The sequence below is a fragment of the Vitis riparia genome, chromosome 17 (genome assembly GCF_004353265.1).
Source record: "Vitis riparia cultivar Riparia Gloire de Montpellier isolate 1030 chromosome 17, EGFV_Vit.rip_1.0, whole genome shotgun sequence".
Lineage (NCBI taxonomy): Eukaryota > Viridiplantae > Streptophyta > Magnoliopsida > Vitales > Vitaceae > Vitis > Vitis riparia.
This window is the reverse complement of record NC_048447.1, coordinates 11,040,087-11,060,107: the sequence shown is the minus strand read 5'-3', so window position 1 is coordinate 11,060,107 and position 20,021 is coordinate 11,040,087. Positions and strand designations below refer to the sequence as shown.

At 34.8% G+C, this 20,021-nt stretch overlaps 2 protein-coding genes across 2 annotated transcripts; one reads left to right on the top strand and one right to left on the bottom strand.

Annotated features, from left to right (window-relative positions):
- The first annotated feature begins 1,462 nt into the window (after window positions 1-1,462).
- On the top strand, window positions 1,463-2,992 carry LOC117904369 (protein JINGUBANG). Its single transcript, XM_034816946.1, has one exon. The coding sequence runs from the start codon at window positions 1,551-1,553 to the stop codon at window positions 2,778-2,780; it is 1,230 nt and encodes a 409-aa protein (XP_034672837.1). The 5' UTR covers window positions 1,463-1,550; the 3' UTR covers window positions 2,781-2,992.
- Window positions 2,993-5,231: 2,239 nt separating this feature from the next.
- LOC117934424 (ribosomal RNA small subunit methyltransferase G) lies at window positions 5,232-13,143 on the bottom strand. The gene is made up of 7 exons (XM_034856101.1): window positions 12,899-13,143; window positions 12,524-12,716; window positions 12,003-12,112; window positions 7,535-7,613; window positions 7,366-7,433; window positions 6,188-6,254; window positions 5,232-5,600 (listed from the first exon to the last, which is right to left on the bottom strand). The coding sequence occupies exons 1-7, from the start codon at window positions 13,124-13,126 to the stop codon at window positions 5,488-5,490; spliced, it is 858 nt and encodes a 285-aa protein (XP_034711992.1). The 5' UTR covers window positions 13,127-13,143; the 3' UTR covers window positions 5,232-5,487.
- Between the last annotated feature and the right edge of the window lie 6,878 nt (window positions 13,144-20,021).

The window sequence follows — 20,021 nt, the reverse complement described above, 5'->3', positions numbered from 1 at the left end:
GGAAGTAGTAAAGAAACTAATAAATAAAAACTGAAAATTTATGACCACTAGAGTTTTTCCCCTGTGAGGGTCATAAGATATGATGGAAGTGTCCCTTGACTGCATAGAGACGACAAATTTCACAATTTGGTGAAATTTACAAGATGTGTGTGATGAAACTTGCAAGAAACTATAGAACCTTTTTCTATTCACAATCAGTTCACAAGTTTCAGAAGCGTGTAATAAGGGTTAATTGAGAACTTTCACCAACTTTAAGAGTGGCAACCTTCAATAAAGAACTCAATTAAAGGCCTTGAACAAATGGAGTGACCTCCAAAGGCATTCCACTACATAGAGAGAGTAAGTGTAGATGGTGGTACTATTCTTAAAATTAAAAGTGGTAGTCGAAGCTGTCGAGACCATAAGCCAAAGCTTGGTTGGTTTGGAAGTGGGAGACTAGGGCATCAATATTTCTGTGCCATCATGGTCAAAAAGAATAGAACTACTGCATTTTATAAGAGAGTGAATAAAACCACTGAATTTCATAAGGGATGACAGCAATAAGGCAAAGGCATGACTCACATGGAGCTTTGAGTGCAATAGACAGATCACTTGAATGATGAAATGGTGACGAATAATCCTGGAAAAAGAGGCATAAGCATGAATCATTTGCAGAAAAACTAAGTGCAGGACATACTCAAATAGAAGCAGCATGGGATTGTCAACCACTATTGGGAACAACAATGGAGGAAGGGAGACATCAGATACAAGACCCTTGTGATTGTTTTCTGCATTCATATCATGTGGCCTACACAAATGATCTTTCATACCTAACAATTCCATCTGTATTTGTTGCTTCTAAAATCCAGATCTGTCCTTTGTACCTTGCTCAACCATAAAAGAAACCAGTCTCCATCAATCCTTTAACCCTGCAATTTAATTTATTTATTTATTTTATTCTATTGTATAACTTAACTTCTTGGCTTAGTGGAAGCTAATCTAAACTTGTTCATCTTGTTTGCATGCACACAGAAATTTTGCATGCACACAGAAATAACCATCAGTTTGGTAGACTATATCTGGGTTATCAATTCATAATTTCCTGAAAATCCAGAGTGCATAACTTAACTAGGGTTGAATTAATGGTGGTCAAGTTAATGGTCGAAGAACAACTTTGGATGATGGACCTAGTCCACCCACTAAAGCAAGGGTCATTTATAATATTAGTGGGTCAAACAAGCTAAGCTCATTGATGTGTACAAAACTTGACAATCAAAAAGAAGGCCAACAGTGAAATCAATTCCCAGCTTTATATCCAACCTTTCCCTGGAAGCATCTGATTTAAGAGAGAGAGAGGGAGATACGATGGCTTCTGCCTGTGCAACCAATTCCCAGGCTTCTACAACCACCGAAATAGACTAACCTGAGCCATTCTTGGTTCCACTTTTCTCTCCTGTATTCTTCTCTCCCCCACCCCCCCACCCCCATCTAATCAAAACATTTCATTTTCTATTCCTCTACCTATTTAAAACGCTTCGTTCTCCCCCATATGCTCTATACTCTTGTCTAGCATGGGAATCATGTCAGCCCATCAACCTAGTCATTCAGGTGATTATTCTCCATCTCAATTCATTCATGTTCAATCAGAGCTATTCTCCCTCTCTTCCCAGCCAAGCTTACCATCAGTTCCTTCCCTCACCTCACAAACCCAACAGCAACAACTCTATCTTCCCAGCACCACCACCACCCACCATTGCGTCACCACTTTCAAAGGCCACACGTCCTACGTATCCTCCCTTGCCCTTGCTGGAAATTTCCTGTTTAGTGGATCTTCTGACAAAGAAATCCGATTGTGGGAGCAAAACTTGAACTCTGAACTTGATCATGAGAATATAAGTAACAACGTGGTAGCGGTGGGAAAGGGTGCAGTGAAGTCCATAGTAGTTTTGGGCGATAAACTCTTCAGTGCCCATCAAGACCACAAAATCCGAGTGTGGAAAATCAATGACCAGGAGCCCCATCACCAGAAGTGCACCCGCTTAGCCACACTCCCAACACTTGGTGACCGTGCCATTAAACTTCTAACTCCCAATAATCATGTCCAAATCCGACGGCACAAGAAATGCACATGGGTCCATCACGTTGACACTGTATCTGTGCTCGCGTTATCAAAAGACAACTCCCTTCTCTACTCTGTTTCATGGGATCGATCTCTTAAAATTTGGCGAACCAGTGACTTCAAATGTTTGGAGTCGGTAGGAAACGCTCATGATGATGCAATAAATGCATTAGCATTATCCCACGATGGATATATATATACCGGCTCAGCTGACAAGACAATTAAGGTGTGGAGGAAAGCCCCGGAAGACAAGAAACATTCACAAGTAGCTACACTGGAGAAACATAATTCTGGGATTAATGCATTGGGACTGAGCACTGACGGGTCTGTGTTGTATTCCGGTGCAAGTGACAGATCAATAGTGGTTTGGGAGAAGGATTATAGTGGTAACATGGTGGTGGTGGGTGCCCTCAGGGGTCATTCCAAGTCCATATTGTGCTTAGCAGTGGTATCAGATGTGGTATTTAGTGGTTCTGCAGACAATACTATTAGAATTTGGAGAGGCATCGATAAAAGCTACTCATGTTTGGCAATCCTTGAAGGGCATACAGGTCCAGTCAAGTGCTTGACTGCAGCAACTGACTGTTACAACCCATCTAATACATCAACTTCTTATCTTGTTTACAGTGGCAGTTTGGACTGTGACATCAAGGTGTGGCAGATTTTTATTCCTCTTCTTTAGAGGACTTCTTCATCCTCCTTTGGAGGTTTTGTATTATAGCGTGAGGAGATTGTGTTTTACCTTTTCCTTTTTCACTGCCTTGTGCTTTCAATTTCCTCTTCCCTCCTCTTCCTAAACTCTAAAAGAATGTCAATCAGTTTCTAGAGGTGTTCTTTTTTACTTTTCTTACGATTGTATTAGAATTTTAGTATAATATCAAGGTCTGAAACTCATGAGCGAGAAGGGAATTTCACTGTTTTTATGGAGTGGTTTTCTTCGCTAAGCTAAGCTGTATAAGGAAGCAATACATTCTAGATTTTAAATGTGAACTTGTGGGTGTTTGATTTATCAACAAAGCTGACCTTTATCTCTATCAGACTGGGGGAAAGTGAAGGCCTAATAGAGTAAGATGAAATTTTCATGGCCTTGGGATCTCTGATCAGTTGGCTGTGAAAAGATCAAGACTCAAAACCATAACCATACCCCATCTCCAAGTTGCTTTACCATGTGTTCTCAGGGATAAATCTTTCTAATTTTGTATTATTGATACTTGAAGATAGCGCAAAGCAAAGCTTCCTCCCTCTAAAAGAGAGATGATGTGCCCTCCCTTGCCTACATCTTTTCAAACATTGCCCTTTTCCCCTAGCTCACAACTTGTGTGCTTTATTTTATGCAAGGATTAGTTGGATTGTGGGACTCAACAAAAAGAGGCCATTTAGATAATAGTAGTTCTAGTAGAGATTAGAAAAAGTTTTACCCACATTCTCTGCCCTCCCAACATCTTTATCTTTTATTCTAAGTTGGATTTCTAAGATTGCGGTTATATTTCATATTCAACTTAGAAAAGGAAATCAAACCTAATTAATCTAAACTTTCTTCTTTCAATGAAAAGAATCTTCTTCTGGGTAGGTGTCATAGATGGGTAAATAGACAATTATGAGACAGAAACTGTAAAGAAAGAAATTATTATAATTATGAAGTGCATTTTTCAAAAAGGAAAGTGAAAGGTGTTCCATAAGAAATGCCTTCCGCTGATTAAAAAGGTTTACATACAAAGCTTAAGAATGGGTTGCATTTACATGAAGACCTGTTGGATGCCTCATGCCACAGAGAAGGAAAGGACTGTACTTTGAAGAGGAAGTATTATTTTTTTTTCTGAGAGAATATAGCTTATGGATCTCATGCATTAGAGACTACCTGTTTATGCATACATCTGTGAGCATATGCTCTACTTTTATATCATATAATACCATTTCTATCATCATCATTTGTACTAGTCATATTCATAGACAGCCTGCCAAAGAGCATTTATACACTCTACTTGAAGAACTCAGACCTTCAATCAATTATGTTGTATTGTTTCACAAGAAAATGGAAAAACCATAGCTCCTGGACTATGGTTCAATGGTAGCATCCTCTAGCAACGAACTAGAGGTCCTAAGTAACCTTCTCATTATTTAAGTGGCGTGGGATAGAGGAGGATTCATATCATATAGTGTTTGCTTCCCTGATGGTCGAGACAAATGAATTGCTATGAGATGGAGTTCAGTCATCAAAACTGACATTGGTTTATCTATCAAATAAAATTCCAAAAGAAAAGGTTGAAAAACTAAATCAGATGCTCTTTTTTTTCCTTATATAACCTCACAAAATGTCTGGCAGCAATGTATATTGCATAAATCTCACCTAAGTATCTTCAACTAAAATAATGTTTGTTGAGACCTTCCAAGATTCAACATATTTAACAAGTTACATGTGGAGTGGAAGTTAGGTACCATTCCACCATTATTCTTACCTAACACCTTCTCCTTTTTTTTTCAAATCTCTCTCCATTACACATCGCGACAAACATAGAAGTGGAGCTTAGGGAAAGAAAAAATGCACAAGATTTCATCTAATAACCTTTTTAAGGATGACTAACAAAACAAGATACCATCATCAACCGGTTTCATGTTCTAAAGAAACCTACTCCTAACTTGGTTATCTGGTGTAAACACGTACTGGCCAAATGAGAGGGCAAAATTATTGAAGGAATGCTTTATCACTTTTAACCTAAGTTTTAAATTAATATATGACAGCTAGCCAACCAAGGCCACAAGCAAAGAGATTTTTCCCCCATGTTTGTAAAGAATTGCCATAATAATCCTTTTCAAAGTCCAAATCACTGGCTGTTCTGCTTGAAATATACTGATTTTCAGTATGGATGAGAATAAAGGAATGGATTACATTGTCTGAAAGGCCTTCCACAAATATGCACCAATTGTCACATGAGCAGTCAGGGACTCCGGAAATGAATCTCGTTTAATTTTCCACAAGGGGCAGCTTCTTTTTTAATCTTTGCTTTTCTATCCTGCATTTTTAATCTTTGTTCAAAGTTAAAAGGAAAAATATCTTTAGTAAAGACAGATTCACCATAGATATAATCCAGAAAACTCATTAATCACCACATTTTCTAAAAAAGGCTCCCACAAAGCTACCAAGGATATATAACAATTTATTATCTTGTGGCAAAACCAAGTTTATCCCACAGGATCCAACTTCCCACACACCCAACCTCCAGAAAGAGGATTACAAAAAAAAAGTAACTAAATGTGAAATGTACAAAAGAAGAACAAACAGGTCAATTCATATGCGCTTCACGAGGGATCTTCTTTTCCTTCTTATAAAGTTACAAGTTACAATGACAAATTAAAAAGAAAAAGATTCAAAAAGTTGGCATTGGAGTAATTTACAGTGGTGATTTCACTGGTGTACCTGGATCACGGGGATACTTCCTTGGGGTGGGGCAATCTTTTAAACATACGATTGCGGTTCGCTGTCCAAATGGGCTGTGTGATTCCACTGGATACAGAATAAGCTGTTATAGTTTCAACTCCAATATACATGGCATGGTTCTAGTGATACAAAAAATGCTCAGTCTGGACTCTGGATATTGCTAAAATCCTATGAGTTTTAACATAGAGCTTAACCAAGTTCATTAAATGAAAGCTGATGTTTGTGTCACAACTAAAAGCAGAGATCAGCATATTCACAAAAGCCAGATTACACAAGATAGACAAGATCTTGGCTATAAACCATGTCTGAAGCTAATGTGTGCAGGTAGAAGAACATCTAAAGTCCAGAATCTTATAGCCAGGATTAAGGAAGAAATATTTCATTTTACTTTCCATAGGATAGACTTAAACCCACATCTGTGCTAATGTGGTTGTAGATTTCCATCTGACCAACACAACTGTTGCAATGGAGCCATTATGTTCAGCTAAAACACTAGAGAACATAAGAATAAGAAATGAGCCTTGCTGGTAGCAACAAGACCTTAATGTAAAGGTCCCAGTTTCATTTTAAGTCACCAATTAATCACTGTATATTTTCATTTTTCTTGCCACTTAAATTATAAATTGTGGGGGAACTGAAAATGACAAACATACCTGAGCATAGTTGTAAGACAGATGCACCCATCAATTGAATTGCTCTTTCTGCATTTCTAACTTCTTCCTGTCAACAAGTATCAAACATGAAACTTAGTTGATACTTGATAGTTCACATCTATTAACCATAAGAATGGATTATTATCACATTATAACATGTATTTAAGGGCATAAGATCCCTTAAAGATGCGCACATAAACCATTCATCATAGGTAACAACTTAATTAACTGATAATGTTTTCTAGCATTGGAACAAATATGTTTTGTTGCATATACAAAATCATTATAGGAATTCCTTAAAATGACCTTTATATATAAAACAATAAAAATAGGGATCATCATTATTACATGTACTTCAGGGCATAATAGATTCCTTGGAGGCATGTGAAATCCCATGTAAAATGAAATCAATCCACTGTATGTTACATAGCATTTTTAATGAATTGCTAATATTGTCTAGCACTTGAAACAGGCCTGTTTTGTCTTTTTGTAGGATCAACTTATGATCTCATGGAATGATGCCGAATTTTGCTTTAATTTGAGGTAATAACTTTATTGGAGGTCCAAATGCACTCAGTGAACTATAATATATAGTTCCTCCAGGGTTACAACACCAGAATATTTCAGGAATATCTTTGAGCTTGCATGTGCATGCTATAAATGAAGCTTCACATAACAGCTGTAACTTGTAAAAACTATTGAAAAATGGTTTTGCAGGAAATAATTCATTCTTTAAACAAGTTGTACAATCAACATAGGACACCCAAAATGTTTTATTCCTATCTATCCAACACCAGTGCTAAACACAAGAAACAGCTCATAATTGACTCCAGAAAAAAGCTTCTCCACATCAACTTCATTAAAAACTGGTCTGGTGAAGGAAAGCAATCAACCACTTTGTATAGAAAGATCACATTTTTTTTTCTAAATGAGCCTCATAACAAAGAGACCTGATCATGAGAAATAACTCACAATTGACTGCACAAGAAACCATTACTAATGAATTTTATAAGAGTATGGTTTTGAGACAAATCAATCTACAATAAAACATCATGTTTTTCTTGCAATAACCTAAATACAACCCAAAAGAAAAAAGAATAAAAAAATATAATAATCAACTCAGCAATAAGGTACAAAAGATAACGATCAGGTAGTTGAAGTTCCAAACAGAAGCATACTTGAGGATCATGACCTTTCGCAGCTAGAAACAAACCACCCACACGAACTAGAGGAAGACAGTACTCAGCTGAAAAAGAAATAAACCACAAAAACTATCTCAAGCAGTGATGACTTATGAAACACTTAAATATATTCAAAAGAAATCCGGAAAGGCATACTGATAATTACCTAAAATCCTCATTTCTGCGACTGCTCTGGCTACTGCTACATCAAATACTTCTCTGAAGCCAATGTTTTGTCCCAAATTCTGGCCCATAAAAAGTTTTGGATCCAGGGGACAATTACTGGTAAGTGAAATATTTGAATCAGATAGTTCCAAGAAAAATAAAACAAAAAGAAGAGAGAGAATAATAAGTTGGTGGACAGCCACTTCCTCTGAAAAATGAAATATGAGATTTCACATTACAACAAGTGACCAAAATGCACTAGTTTATCTCAAATTGCAAGAAGAGCCAGTGAGCTTAATTAGAAAGTGGTGTTAGAGTAACTCTTTAAGGCTGGACAGGGACGAGATGCACCAAAGATGTAGCATTTCTGATAAAATTCCATACACAAGGACAGATCCTGTTTCAAAAGTACAGATAACAAAAGGAAAAATATATGCAGCTTTTACTTATAAGTATCAAGTTAATGATATGTTTTCTGTTCCATAAACAAGGTGAAGATACAATATTTTGCAAACAATCTACCTTCCTAACTCTGGCAACTTGTGGAATTAAGAATATTGGCCAAGAGTAAATCGAGATAACAAGATGTGAGATCCCAAAAAAAAAAGAACAAAGATTGAAGAAGACAAATATAGAAAAGCAACCATAATCACATCCATTGATGAAAATATCGGTAATCAGGGATATATCAGTACTTCGATTTTATGGATATATCGGTAGATATTTTGGAAAAATATATCGATAAACTTAAAATTGATCAAAACTCATGGAAATATAAGAAATTTTTCAGAAAAATGTAATTAGTAGTATAATAGACATTTTAAATTTGTTTTATTCAATAATTTGATATATATATATATATAATATAATTTATCATATTTGATAATAATATTGTATGCATCAATAAAAAATATAAATTTTATAAGTGTACATTTATTATTAAATTACATCAAATATTATTCCACAATAATATTGTGATATTTAATTATAATATGTTTAATTTTAAAATATATTTAATATTAAAATTATGATCCATTTAATTTAATTGTATTAAATGATATAAAATAAATGATGATACATGTATAAATTTTTTATATTTAATTAATATATAAGTGATATAAATAAAAGTTAAGAAAATTATCATTGTAATTTTTATATTTTTAATGGTCAATTAAATTAAATTTAAAAATAAAATAATTAGAATTAATTTGTTTATTAAAATATTTTGTTTTTATCACTATCTTAGTATATATTCTTCTAGTGCACATCATATATTAAAAGACAAGTTAGCCCAGTGGTGACTGGTGAGCAGGTTATGTGCACTGGTTTCGGGTTCGAGCCCCACACCTGCAGCAGCCAAAATTTCCCCTTTTTGTTTGACAGGTCAGAAGCCCAAAAAACCCACGTTTTTTTTTTGGCGATATTTTGGTGTCTCAGGCGATTTTCACCGATTTTTTCCGATATTTCTTCCCTCTGATATTTCTTCTCTTTTTTGTATTGCCCCTCACTGAAACACGAAATTTCAGCAGTTTTTTCCGAAATTTTCATCCATGATCACATCCTGCATTATTTTTGTGTTTTTCCAACAATGGAAATATGTCTAAATGAACCAGTACGATGTTAAAACCCCTGCTAAATGTGTAAGTTAGGAACACAGTTTCCAACAACCCAGAAAAAATCTAATGACCTCTCACAAAGCTCAACAAAAGCCTGACCCCATTGCTTCACTGCAACTGGCAAGAGAGTAGGATGGAGCTAGGGAGAAAATCACTCCCATGAAATTAACACCATTGGTTGTGAAAAAAATGGAGTTTCCAGTTTGATTTGAGAACCATGTTTCTGATTTGGCTGAAAGCAGACAAACAATTCTCTCACTCCGAAGAAAACCACCTTTGATGAAAAAGGAATTGTAAAAAACATTGAAAAGGAAAACAGCATTAACTTTTCTTGTGTTGCTTTTTTAGTGATGAACTACCTTTTTTTTGAAGGCAAAAAGAATATTATAGAAAAAAGCACCTAACAAAAAGCCGATGCACCATCGTACTTGGGCATACACAAAACCCACCACAAGATAGCACAAAATTGAGAAAGATTACAACATGCCAAAATGCAGCCCATGCCATAATCAATCAATGAAATCCAGAAAACAGGAATAACACCCCTCTCTACCATCTCCCTTCACCTAAAAGAGAAAAGTTTTAAGGAAGTGGTATTTGAATGCTAATTCTTACTGCTTAACACCTTCAAAAATCCTGTATTCCACTTTTTCCACACACATCAAAATAAGCATAAAGGAGTCATCCTCCATGACTTTTTTGAGTTTTTATCCCACAAAACTACTGTGTCACCCAAGCAAGAGCTTCTTGACTGATTTAGGGAGAACCCACCTCACATAAAAGGGAGACTAATAAAGATCACATTCTACTAATCCATTCACAATGAATGAAGATGTAATCAGTCGTTTCTTCTTTATTTACACATACAACATTTGCTCATTAGAGACCACATCCTAGTCAGAAGCTGGTCAATAATAAGAATCTTTCCCCATGTAGCCTCCCCTGCAAAAGGCACACATTGGAAGGAGCAGCAGAAAATGAAATTTCTTTTAGAGGGAAAAGAAATAGGGTTTCCTGACCGTAGTGTAAGATAAAAGGATTTCATTGAGAAAATACTCCTTCATGACTGCCTTCCAACAAACTTATCCTCACAATTTTGCCCCATGGTAAAGTGATGAACAAGTTGCATAAAAGAGTCCATGAAGGTCAACTCCCGACCTAGAAAGCTCCTTCTGAATCTAGGCAACCAATGACAAGGCTTCCTCTCATTCCACCCCAAAAATCTGCAACCCAAATATCATTGTGCCGTGCTAAAACACAAAGGTAAGGATAATAATCCTTCAATGCTACACACCACACATCATGTCAAAACTTAGTGTCAAACTACTAGTTACTTTCAAACTTATACCGAACTAATATCCTTAAACACCTAGACCAAATCTCCCCACCCTGAGCCTGGAAACCATATACACGGAGAAGTAAAAGACAAAAAATCTCAAAGCACAAGCTCTCATTACTATGTTAGACTACCATTTACTCAATAGTTTAAGTTGGTAAGGTATATCAAGTAAATATAAAGTGTGTGCCTTGAGGAGGGAAATTCCCTCGAACCAATTCCCCTGCCCCCCACCACCAAACAACATCAACAACTACTACAACAAGAAGGGGCAAAGATGATGAATTTGTTCATACATGTTTTGGTTTAAATAAAACTAAAAATGAACTGTTATAACAGACGTATTATTGCTATGAGAAAAAAAATCCAAATTTCCATTTAGTAATCAAATAATGGAATAACAAAGATTTTCGTGAAATACATACATATGATATAAAGAGAAGGCGAAAAAAATGAAAGAAAAAATAATTGAAAGAGTAAAAAAATATACATGTTTTCAATGGAAAATTATATTTCTAATGGAGGAATTATGACCTGGTGGGTTTTTGAAGAAGAAGTTACAGCAATTGTGGAAACAAATTACCTGCACTCACAATTTAGGTAGTTTTAGGTGGGAAAGTAGTTGCTTTCCAGATGTATTATCTTCTATTTATTAGAATTTAAAACTATGGAAGATAAATTTGTTACTTATGGCTTGTTGATAAATTTGTTTCATTTTAACCAATTTGAATTCCAATTAGTATCCTCCTTCAATTTTAATAGATGACTAATTATTAAATAAATAAGATTGGCTAGAAAGGAGATTAAATGGTTTTGACATGCTCGTCATGTGGCCTTCTTGGTGTGTGTGTGTGCGTGAGAGAGAGAGAGAGATTGACATTCACATTTCCTCCTAAAGAGCCACTTGTTAATCTTAAAATTCTCTTCAAGAGTTTTAAATGGGTGATTCCAAGTACTCTGTTTAAATGGAGTTTTCTTTGTTTTTATAGTTCTTGCATTACGTATTTGTAATTTGTTGTTTTCACTGTTAACCAAAGAACCTTCAAGAATTGTGCTTATTTTAATTGTGAATCCTCTCTTTAGTTGTGGCTTGATTGTTATCAAGTTTCTGTGTTTTTGTGCGCACACGTGTTCAGATCTTATAAGGAACATAGACCAACTTGCCCACATATTGAGGTTCAAGCAAGTGCTATACAACTATGTCTGGTAGCCGGACTCTGTCAAACCTCCAAAAAGGTTAAAGAATAAATCCCTAAACATGGCTCGGTTAGTGGATTTCATTGTTTCCATAAGCAAAAACATGAATAATTTCAATAATTCTCATTCAGAACCTAGCTTCCAAGCCTCCAACATTGTAAGCAACTATGTCAATTTAAAATGGAAATGAGACTGTTCAAACAAGCAAATGAAGCACAAAATGACTACAAAACTACACAATGAAACTTTTGAGTCACAGGAAAGAGGGGAGAGAGCGAGAGAGAGAGAGAGAGAGAGAGAGAGAGAGAGGAGCAAAATACCTCTGCTCTCCCTCTTACAACTTGCACATTTGACAAACCAGTTAAACTGACTGCATGCTCCAAGAAAATGCAACGCTTGTTCATAGATTCCAAAAGTGTTATTTTCCAACCTGTCCACCAAAAAATGCCAATCAATCTGTACTCAATTTAAAAAAATGAAAATGTTAAAACTAAATCAATTTATAGGGAAATAAAACAAAGCAGACTAAGATCTGTTCCAATTCGGTTGCTGAGAAAATGTAGGATATGATGAAGAAATCAAATTTTCAAATCTTAAAACATTTTCATAATTTTGTAGCCCATAAAACCAAAGCCAAATCAGCTGTCCTAAAGACAAGTTTTTGCTTTCTGGGGTTGAATTCCCATTTCAAAACAATAACAATTATCCACACAACATATAATCCCCAAAATGTTTCTTGTTTTCCTCCATTGTCTCTCAGCAACCAAACAAACTGTAAAAGAAAGCCACAATAAGTCTCATGAATGAATTACAGCTCATCAAACAATTCAAGAAAACTCACTGGGACAGGCTATAGCTAAGATTAAACCAGGAAGCCCCGGACCGCTTCCCACATCCACAAGGCTAATATTATTGCATGAACTGTCACAATGCGCGATATAAGAGCTCTGTATGGGAGGTATCATCGCAAGCGAGTCACCAACGTGCCTTTCCATGACCTCATCTACCTTCGTAACAGCAGTCAGATTCATTTTCTGCAAAATGAAAAACCACAAATTCTTTAAATTCCATTCAGTTTTCTAGAAAATATACATATAGGGAAGTTGCTTCGTTAATTTTGCCACAATGGTACCCAAAAAACCAAATCAGTATAAAACGCATGATTCCAGAAACCAACTAAACAGAAGTTAGTTTAGAGAGGAGGGAGGGAAAAAACCTGGTTCCATTGAAGAAGAGCATCGACGTAGAGAGAAATTTGTTGCTTCTGGAGAGGATTTAGGGTTTCGAAATAAGAGGAGTTAAGGACTTGGGTGGTAGTTAGGGTTTTAGTGGCGATTCTGTGAGGTCGAAACCTTGTCGCTATTGAGGTGGTAACCTGTTTGACGAAAGTTCCCAAAGAGAGTGGAGACGACACACCAGGAACTTTGCCAGGCCAAACCAACATCTTTTCCCGCTCCTTATCTCGCCCACGTGGTTAATATTAGAATCACAGGCCACAATACGCACAAGTTTGTCGTGACTCGTGATCATTAATTCATTATTGAAAAAAAAAAAACAAAAAAGTTAAGGGCATGTTTGATAGCCGTCTTCAAAAACAATTCTAAAAAAAATAAGAACAATAAGAAATAACTAAAAATATTTTTTGAAAACGTTATATTTTCTATTATTAAGAACAAAAAAATAAAAAATTGTTTTTAATTATCAAACCTATTTTTTATTTTTTGTTTTGAATTAAAAAAATATTTTTAAAAACAGTTATCAAATAAACTTTATATTTTTCTTGTAATAAATAAAGTTGAATTATTTTTCAAAGTGTAAGCCTCAATAGCCTCTCCTTGAGTTATAAATTAATAATAATAATAATTCACCAAATTAGAAGTATGAGCAATAAGCATTTGGAAATTAAAAAATAATAAAAAAAAAGTTAATATAAATGGCATTGAAATATAAATAAAAAAAATTGGTATTTTGTTTATATAGAGAAAAAAAATGGAAAAATTAGTTTTTTGGTCGATTGTGTAAAAATATTTTAAGCATTTGAAACAATCACTTAATTTATGATTCTTTCAAATATAACTAATAGTACAAACATTTGATTAAATGAGTGTTTTGTAAATCAACTTAATAACTTAAAGTAACTTCATAACTTAATTTAAATAATTAAGTGAATTAAATATATTTATTAAAATAATTTAATAGTATAACTTAAAATAAAAAATAACTTTAAATAATAAATTAAAATAATTAACTTATTTTTAAGTTAACATTTTCATTTTATCTTCATTTACTCTAATTATCTTCACGATTTCTTTTACTACTCTACAACCTCTATTATTGTTCGACCTCATTTGCGTTAATTATGATTTATGAGAATAAATATGTCAATTTGATAGTTTCAAATAAATTTTAAGTTAATTTTATTAAATAATCTTAATATTTAAAGTAAGAATTGAGTAATAGATTTTAAGTCAATAACTTAAATATAATTTAATTTAAAATCAACTTAAGTTATTAAATAATAAGTATTAAGTTTTACCAAACACCTCCTAAATAATAGATTAATTAAAATAGTTATGACTCACTTTTATCAATTTCCTTAACATTAATTCTCATTTTAAAAAATTATTATTATAATTATATCTAATAATATATAATTAATGTCAATATTTTCATGTTTCATTTTCACTCTTAAGGAGACGTGCATTTTAACTGGATTTGGACTTGGGCCACCATGAATGCATATTGGGCTAGCCGGTGGCCCGAACGTTGACTCACTGGATCCAGAACTTGGGCCTGGGGATGAGCCGGGGCTAGATTGGAGGGCCCAATGCCCTTTAAAACGGCGACGTGTTTGCTTGATGAGAAAGGATGGGGTGGGTCTGGGAGGCCTGTCTGGCAAGAAATAAAAATATGGAAAAAGAGTGCGTGGAGTGAAGGCACTTTTAGGTAGTAATGATTATAGGGAGATGGGTGCCAAACAAGTCACTGTGATTGGAATAAATACTTTTGTCTGTTGAGGGCATGGGGGTCACCTTCTTCAATTCCATCGCCATTTGTCCGGATTCAAATTACTGGGTCCATTCATTCATCACCATATATATATATATATATACACACACATTTGTAGTAATTTTCTTTACGATCAAAATTCTGCATAGGAAGTTATATAAATTTATACATTTTCTTGTGATAATGAATCTGTCATGTAATCGTGAACCTCATGACTTTTACATCCTCAAAATCTTTGGAAGACTTTGTGAGTGATTTTTCAGGTAAAATCATTATATCTTTCACGATTGAAATCCCTTCTTCTTCCATGATTCTTAAAAAGAAATTACTAAATATTTATTCACCCCTTTTAGCTATTTCATAAACAAGATCTAAAACTTTTTAAACCTTATTACTTATAAGTATTAAAAGATTTTATTTGTAATATCCCACATTAGATAGAAGAAAAAGTTCATTGCGTTATATAAGTATTGGTTTCTTTTACTCATATAGAAGTATTTTAAAGTCACGAGGACTCCTTCGAGTCTAGAGTGAATAATATCTATACGATTAAGTGTGAGTTTTTACAAATAACATCAAAGTCAATTTCCAACCCTAATGTAAGGTGTCTATCTGTTTGACTCATAATCTCATGAACATGATAAGAACATTGTATTTGTATAAAAGGTGTTTGAAGTGCTTATTTGTTTAACCCCGTAATCCTCTAAAACATAACGAAAACATTATGTTTATATAATGAGTTTCATGTAAACATGTTTTAAAGTCATGAAGACCTATTTGGTTTCAGGGCGCAAAGTGTCGGGTACAAATTTCAACTCCCATGTAAAAAGAATATTTTGATACGTATTGTTCCATTAAAAAAATGGCATTGGATAAGGTAACATTTTAAAGCAATTCTTTTTACAGAAATCAAGGGATTTTGATCAGATATTTGAAAAAAAAAATAAAGGACAAAGTTGAAGACTTGCAGTACCCATTTTCATCAAATATTTGAAAAAATAAAATAAAATAGAGGACAAAGTTGCAGTGCCTGTAGTTATATGGTAGGAGATATGGCAAATCCCCATTGGCTAAAACTTACAAAAAGTGAAAAAGGGAGGAACTGGTAGGGGGAAAACATGTAGGTTAAAAATGTACATTGAAGACACAAGCACCAATGATTCAATGGACATAAAAAACTGACCTTTTCAACTTTGGGTTGGGAGTCTTGGGACTTCGTTTTCTTTTTAAATTGATTTGAATCCATGGGAAAATTTTCCACTTTTCTCTACACTATTTTGCTTTTTCTTTGAAAGGCCCTTTTTCCCATTAACTCCAACTCTGTTTGCCACAAGGGAAAAGGCTGGCTCATTGGGAGATACTTTATCAGGGTCAAACGTAAAGTCATTATAGAAGCCATTCACCAAAATAATACATGGGTGCTTTTCTTAATCTAAAGAGGGAAGACAACTTGCATTTTGTCTTCTATGTTACCACCTCCTTGTCAAAATCAATCAAGGGGACTCACCCATCTCTTCAAACATCTCACTTTTAAAAGTAATCTACTTTTTTTACTTAATCTCGTAGTTGTGACTAAAATACTTGACTTTTAACCTTGTTAGATGATAATCCAAATTTGCTTAATTTACTAGAGGGAAAAGCAATCCTCTTTACCTTTTTGGAACAAATTTCCACTTTTATTTTTGGCTTTATTGAAAGCATGCGTTGAAATCGAAATTATACTTTTAAATAATAATATTTATGATTATTTCATATTAGATCAAGAAAAAACATATATAATACTATACATATAATAAACTTCTCTTAATCATACAGATATGTTATAAAAAGTTTATTACACTGAGAACGGATAATATTTTTACGACAGGAAATGAATCGATACAAATGACATTATAATCAATTTTTGATCCTAATGTGAGACACTATTTGTTGAATCATCTCCAATAATATTTGTACCGTAAAATCTTATGGGAGACAATAAGGTTGTTTGTGTATGGGTTCCACCCTACATTGATTTTTAAAAGATATGATGAATTAATGATTTTGATTTTGTAACAGAGTGATTGAATATATAAATTTACAATAAGATAGTACCTTACAAATGCAGATAACACAGCAACCAACAGGTATGTCTCTATTCATAATACCAAAATTCTCTTTTTGCAGGGAGGGGGGGGCTCAGGTTCATATTCTCACTGGGCAACACATTCTCCATCAAAGTGTCAAATCACACTCTCTCCCACTCTCCCAACTCTCTTTTTCCTTCTTTTTAGCCCTTGATTCTCTCTCTCTGTCATTCCTGAGTTCTATGATTCCCTCTGTCAATTCTTTATCTTGCTCCTAGTTATATATATGTGCTGCTGCCAAACTCCCTCATCTTTAACCAAACCCAATAAAGCTTAAGCCATTTCTTCTACTACTCCCCATATACAGTCTCAAACAGCCTTTTCCTGTAGAGGAAAGGAACATCTTTATTAAAAAATTTATGTATAAAGATTCACCTCCATCACCTACTGCAGCCTTGAGGCTTTAGCATCCAATCGTCTTGCAGATCAAATATTCATCTCTGTCACCAAGGCTAATTAATATTTCTTTTATGTCAAAGGTTGGCCAAATTGTGAACTCACCCCACAAAGTACTGGTGAGTGATATAACATGGACTAAAAAAAATGTACAAGGGGTTGTATGTAACTTGAGTGGAATGATGTAGAGTTTGAGAGGGGGCATTGCTGTATTCGATTACTCTTCCAATAAAAAAAGAGGGGGTCTCCTCCTTTTTGAGAGAACAAGGGGGTTGAGGCATGGGAAAAGCTAGGACCATGGGTGCAGTGATCATTATTCTCTCCATATGAGAGAGAGAGGGGGAGGGGGAGAGAGAGAGACATCAAGCCTCGGAGAAATGGCACGAAATACGTTGGATTTTACTCTATTCTTTCAACCCCAACATCCAACAGCAATCATCATGCCCTCCTCCTCCTCCTTGCTCCTCCATCTGACTCTCCACCACCGCCATCATTACTCCCTCACAATCCACATCCTCCACTACCACCACCATCATCATCATCTCTACATAGAAGAAGAAGAAGATCAAGAATCACCAACCCCATCAGCCACACACCCCAACAAGAAGAGGAAGGAGAGTGCCCCATCAGCCACACACCACTGCCAGAAGGAGGAGGAGGGTTTACTTATGAGAAAATTAACCCTAGTCTTTTTCTGAGTACTGAAGAGTCTTCTTCTCCTCCTCCATCATCAGAGGCTCCATCAACTCTTTCTTTTCTCTTTTCTCCTGGGGAATCAAGCGTCTCGGTCCGATTGTTTGCTAGATCCAAGCAAATTACAGCATGCTTAAGAAGCTTTTCGGCTATAGGGTTTCTTCATTTTTCACTTATTAAACGTAATAGTTTGCTTAATTTGGTATGGCCTTTTTACTTGAATTTTGGTGTCCTTTCTCCTTAACTGACTGCAGAAAAAGAAGAAACTTGATAATGGCATGTGGGTATGTGTGTTTGTGCTAGAAGAGAACATCATTCTCTCTTGTATTAAATGTTATTGTGTTTTTTAGTTGAGAACACCAACGATCATTATTCATTCACTCTGCAAAGAGATTCAACAGTTCTTGAAAACCAGATAGGGTTTCGATATCCTCATGGCTTCAAACAATTTCCCTAGCTCTGATCTGTTTCTTATCTGTAAAAATATGTTCACAAAAAAGATGATGATGATGATACTGACATGGATGAAGAAAACTTAAAAGAGAGATGTGTGTGAACACCTATGCATGCAAAGAGAGAGTGTGCATGTGGTTTCTATACATATATGGCTACATGAACACCCTATTGTCTATGAGTATTTGCTGCATTAGTTTTAGGTATTTGGGTGTGAATAGAAATATATGAAGAGAAAGATAGAGGCATATTGGAAAAGATGTGCAGCTGCATATATGAACATAGAATCTTGAATTCTGCTTCATCTATTTGGGCTAGCTGTAAAACCTAAAAAGTATCCTGAATTTGTTAAAAGGCATAAATTTGAAGTGTTAGATAATAATTCTATCTGGGTTTGCTTTTCATTTAGCATCTTCTTTTTGCACTATCAATTCCATATATATATATATATTTCTTTGTTCACCTCCTTCCCTTTTCTTCATGCCAGTACTGCATCATCACAAGAAGCATTACCTGCTAAAAGATATCTCTAGCTAGGTGGAGATTAGCCTATGATAGTATTCCTTATCATATGGCTTTCAAAATTGCTTTTTTTTTAGTTGCATCTTTTGTTAGAAAATATCTCTGATCAACCTCTCTCACTGCAGTTTTTCACTCTTTGGTTGCAAATTATGATAAATGCCCTTCTTCCCATATGTAGATTGCACATGTTTTAGGTTTTTGGGAGTCCTATCTTGGTGGGTATTTTCAAAACTTGGTCCATTCAATGAAAGGATATGGTCATAACAAAAGGAAACACGTAGACTACTGCATATATCCTTGTATCAGAATGCTTTTGGAATTTGGAATAGAACATGTTTTAAGATTACACAAGGTAGATGCTATATTAATTAGCAGAAAATATTAATAGGCAGCATATACCAAACATCAAAATCAGAAGCATATATATATATATAGGAATGATTGAGGACTACTATAGAGGTTCTTAAATCAATTTCTTTGTTGAGGCTGGTTTTGATTTGGCAGGTGAGGTAAGAGTGAGTCCCATTAACACTACTCTTGAAGAGCATAAGCGTTCGATATATTTCTCGTACCATTCAATGATGCTGAATGTGCTTGGTATATCTATATATATATATATATATATATATATAAACCTACTTCTTTATTTTGGGCAGTGTTTGGGTTTAAAATGGCATTTTTTTCTTCGGCCCTTGCTAAAATAAGTTGGGTTTTCATTGCTGATCTTTCATATGGAATACTAATTCAAATGACCAGAAAAAAAAAAGGATGGGGTCTCCTAAAAGATTCTCTATGAGTTGCAGCTGCTACATGCTTCTGACCCCAATTCAGAAACCCTAAGTTTTTAATCAGAGGGAGGCTAGTATAAGAATTTGCTTCAGCTTTTCTGGTGCAGCCCTTTCTGTTTCTCACTTTCCATTTCTTCCCTCCTGTGTTTGATTGAATGCAGCATTTTGGTGTCTCCTTTACTCTCCTCTCCCCCCACCGGGGCCCCCCCTCCCCCTCTCTCTCTCTTGCTCTCTCTCTCTCTATATATATAGATACATACATTCAAAATGAAGTTTGATCTTGAAATAATTAAATATTTTCAAGTGTTTGATCTCTCCAGTTTCTTCTCTTTTTATTCACTAGTCTCAAAAT

Bases quoted from the DNA above. Each gene is read 5' to 3' on its own strand.
- LOC117904369 (XM_034816946.1), top strand. From the start codon at position 1,551: ATGGGAATCATGTCAGCCCATCAACCTAGTCATTCAGGTGATTATTCT.
- LOC117934424 (XM_034856101.1), bottom strand. From the start codon at position 13,126: ATGTTGGTTTGGCCTGGCAAAGTTCCTGGTGTGTCGTCTCCACTCTCT. The intron at 6,255-7,365 runs GTATGCTTCTGT...ACTTGTTGACAG, and splicing joins CGAAAGGTCATGATCCTCAA to GAAGAAGTTAGAAATGCAGA. The intron at 5,601-6,187 runs GTATGTTTGTCA...TTCTGTATCCAG, and splicing joins TGTCTTACAACTATGCTCAG to TGGAATCACACAGCCCATTT.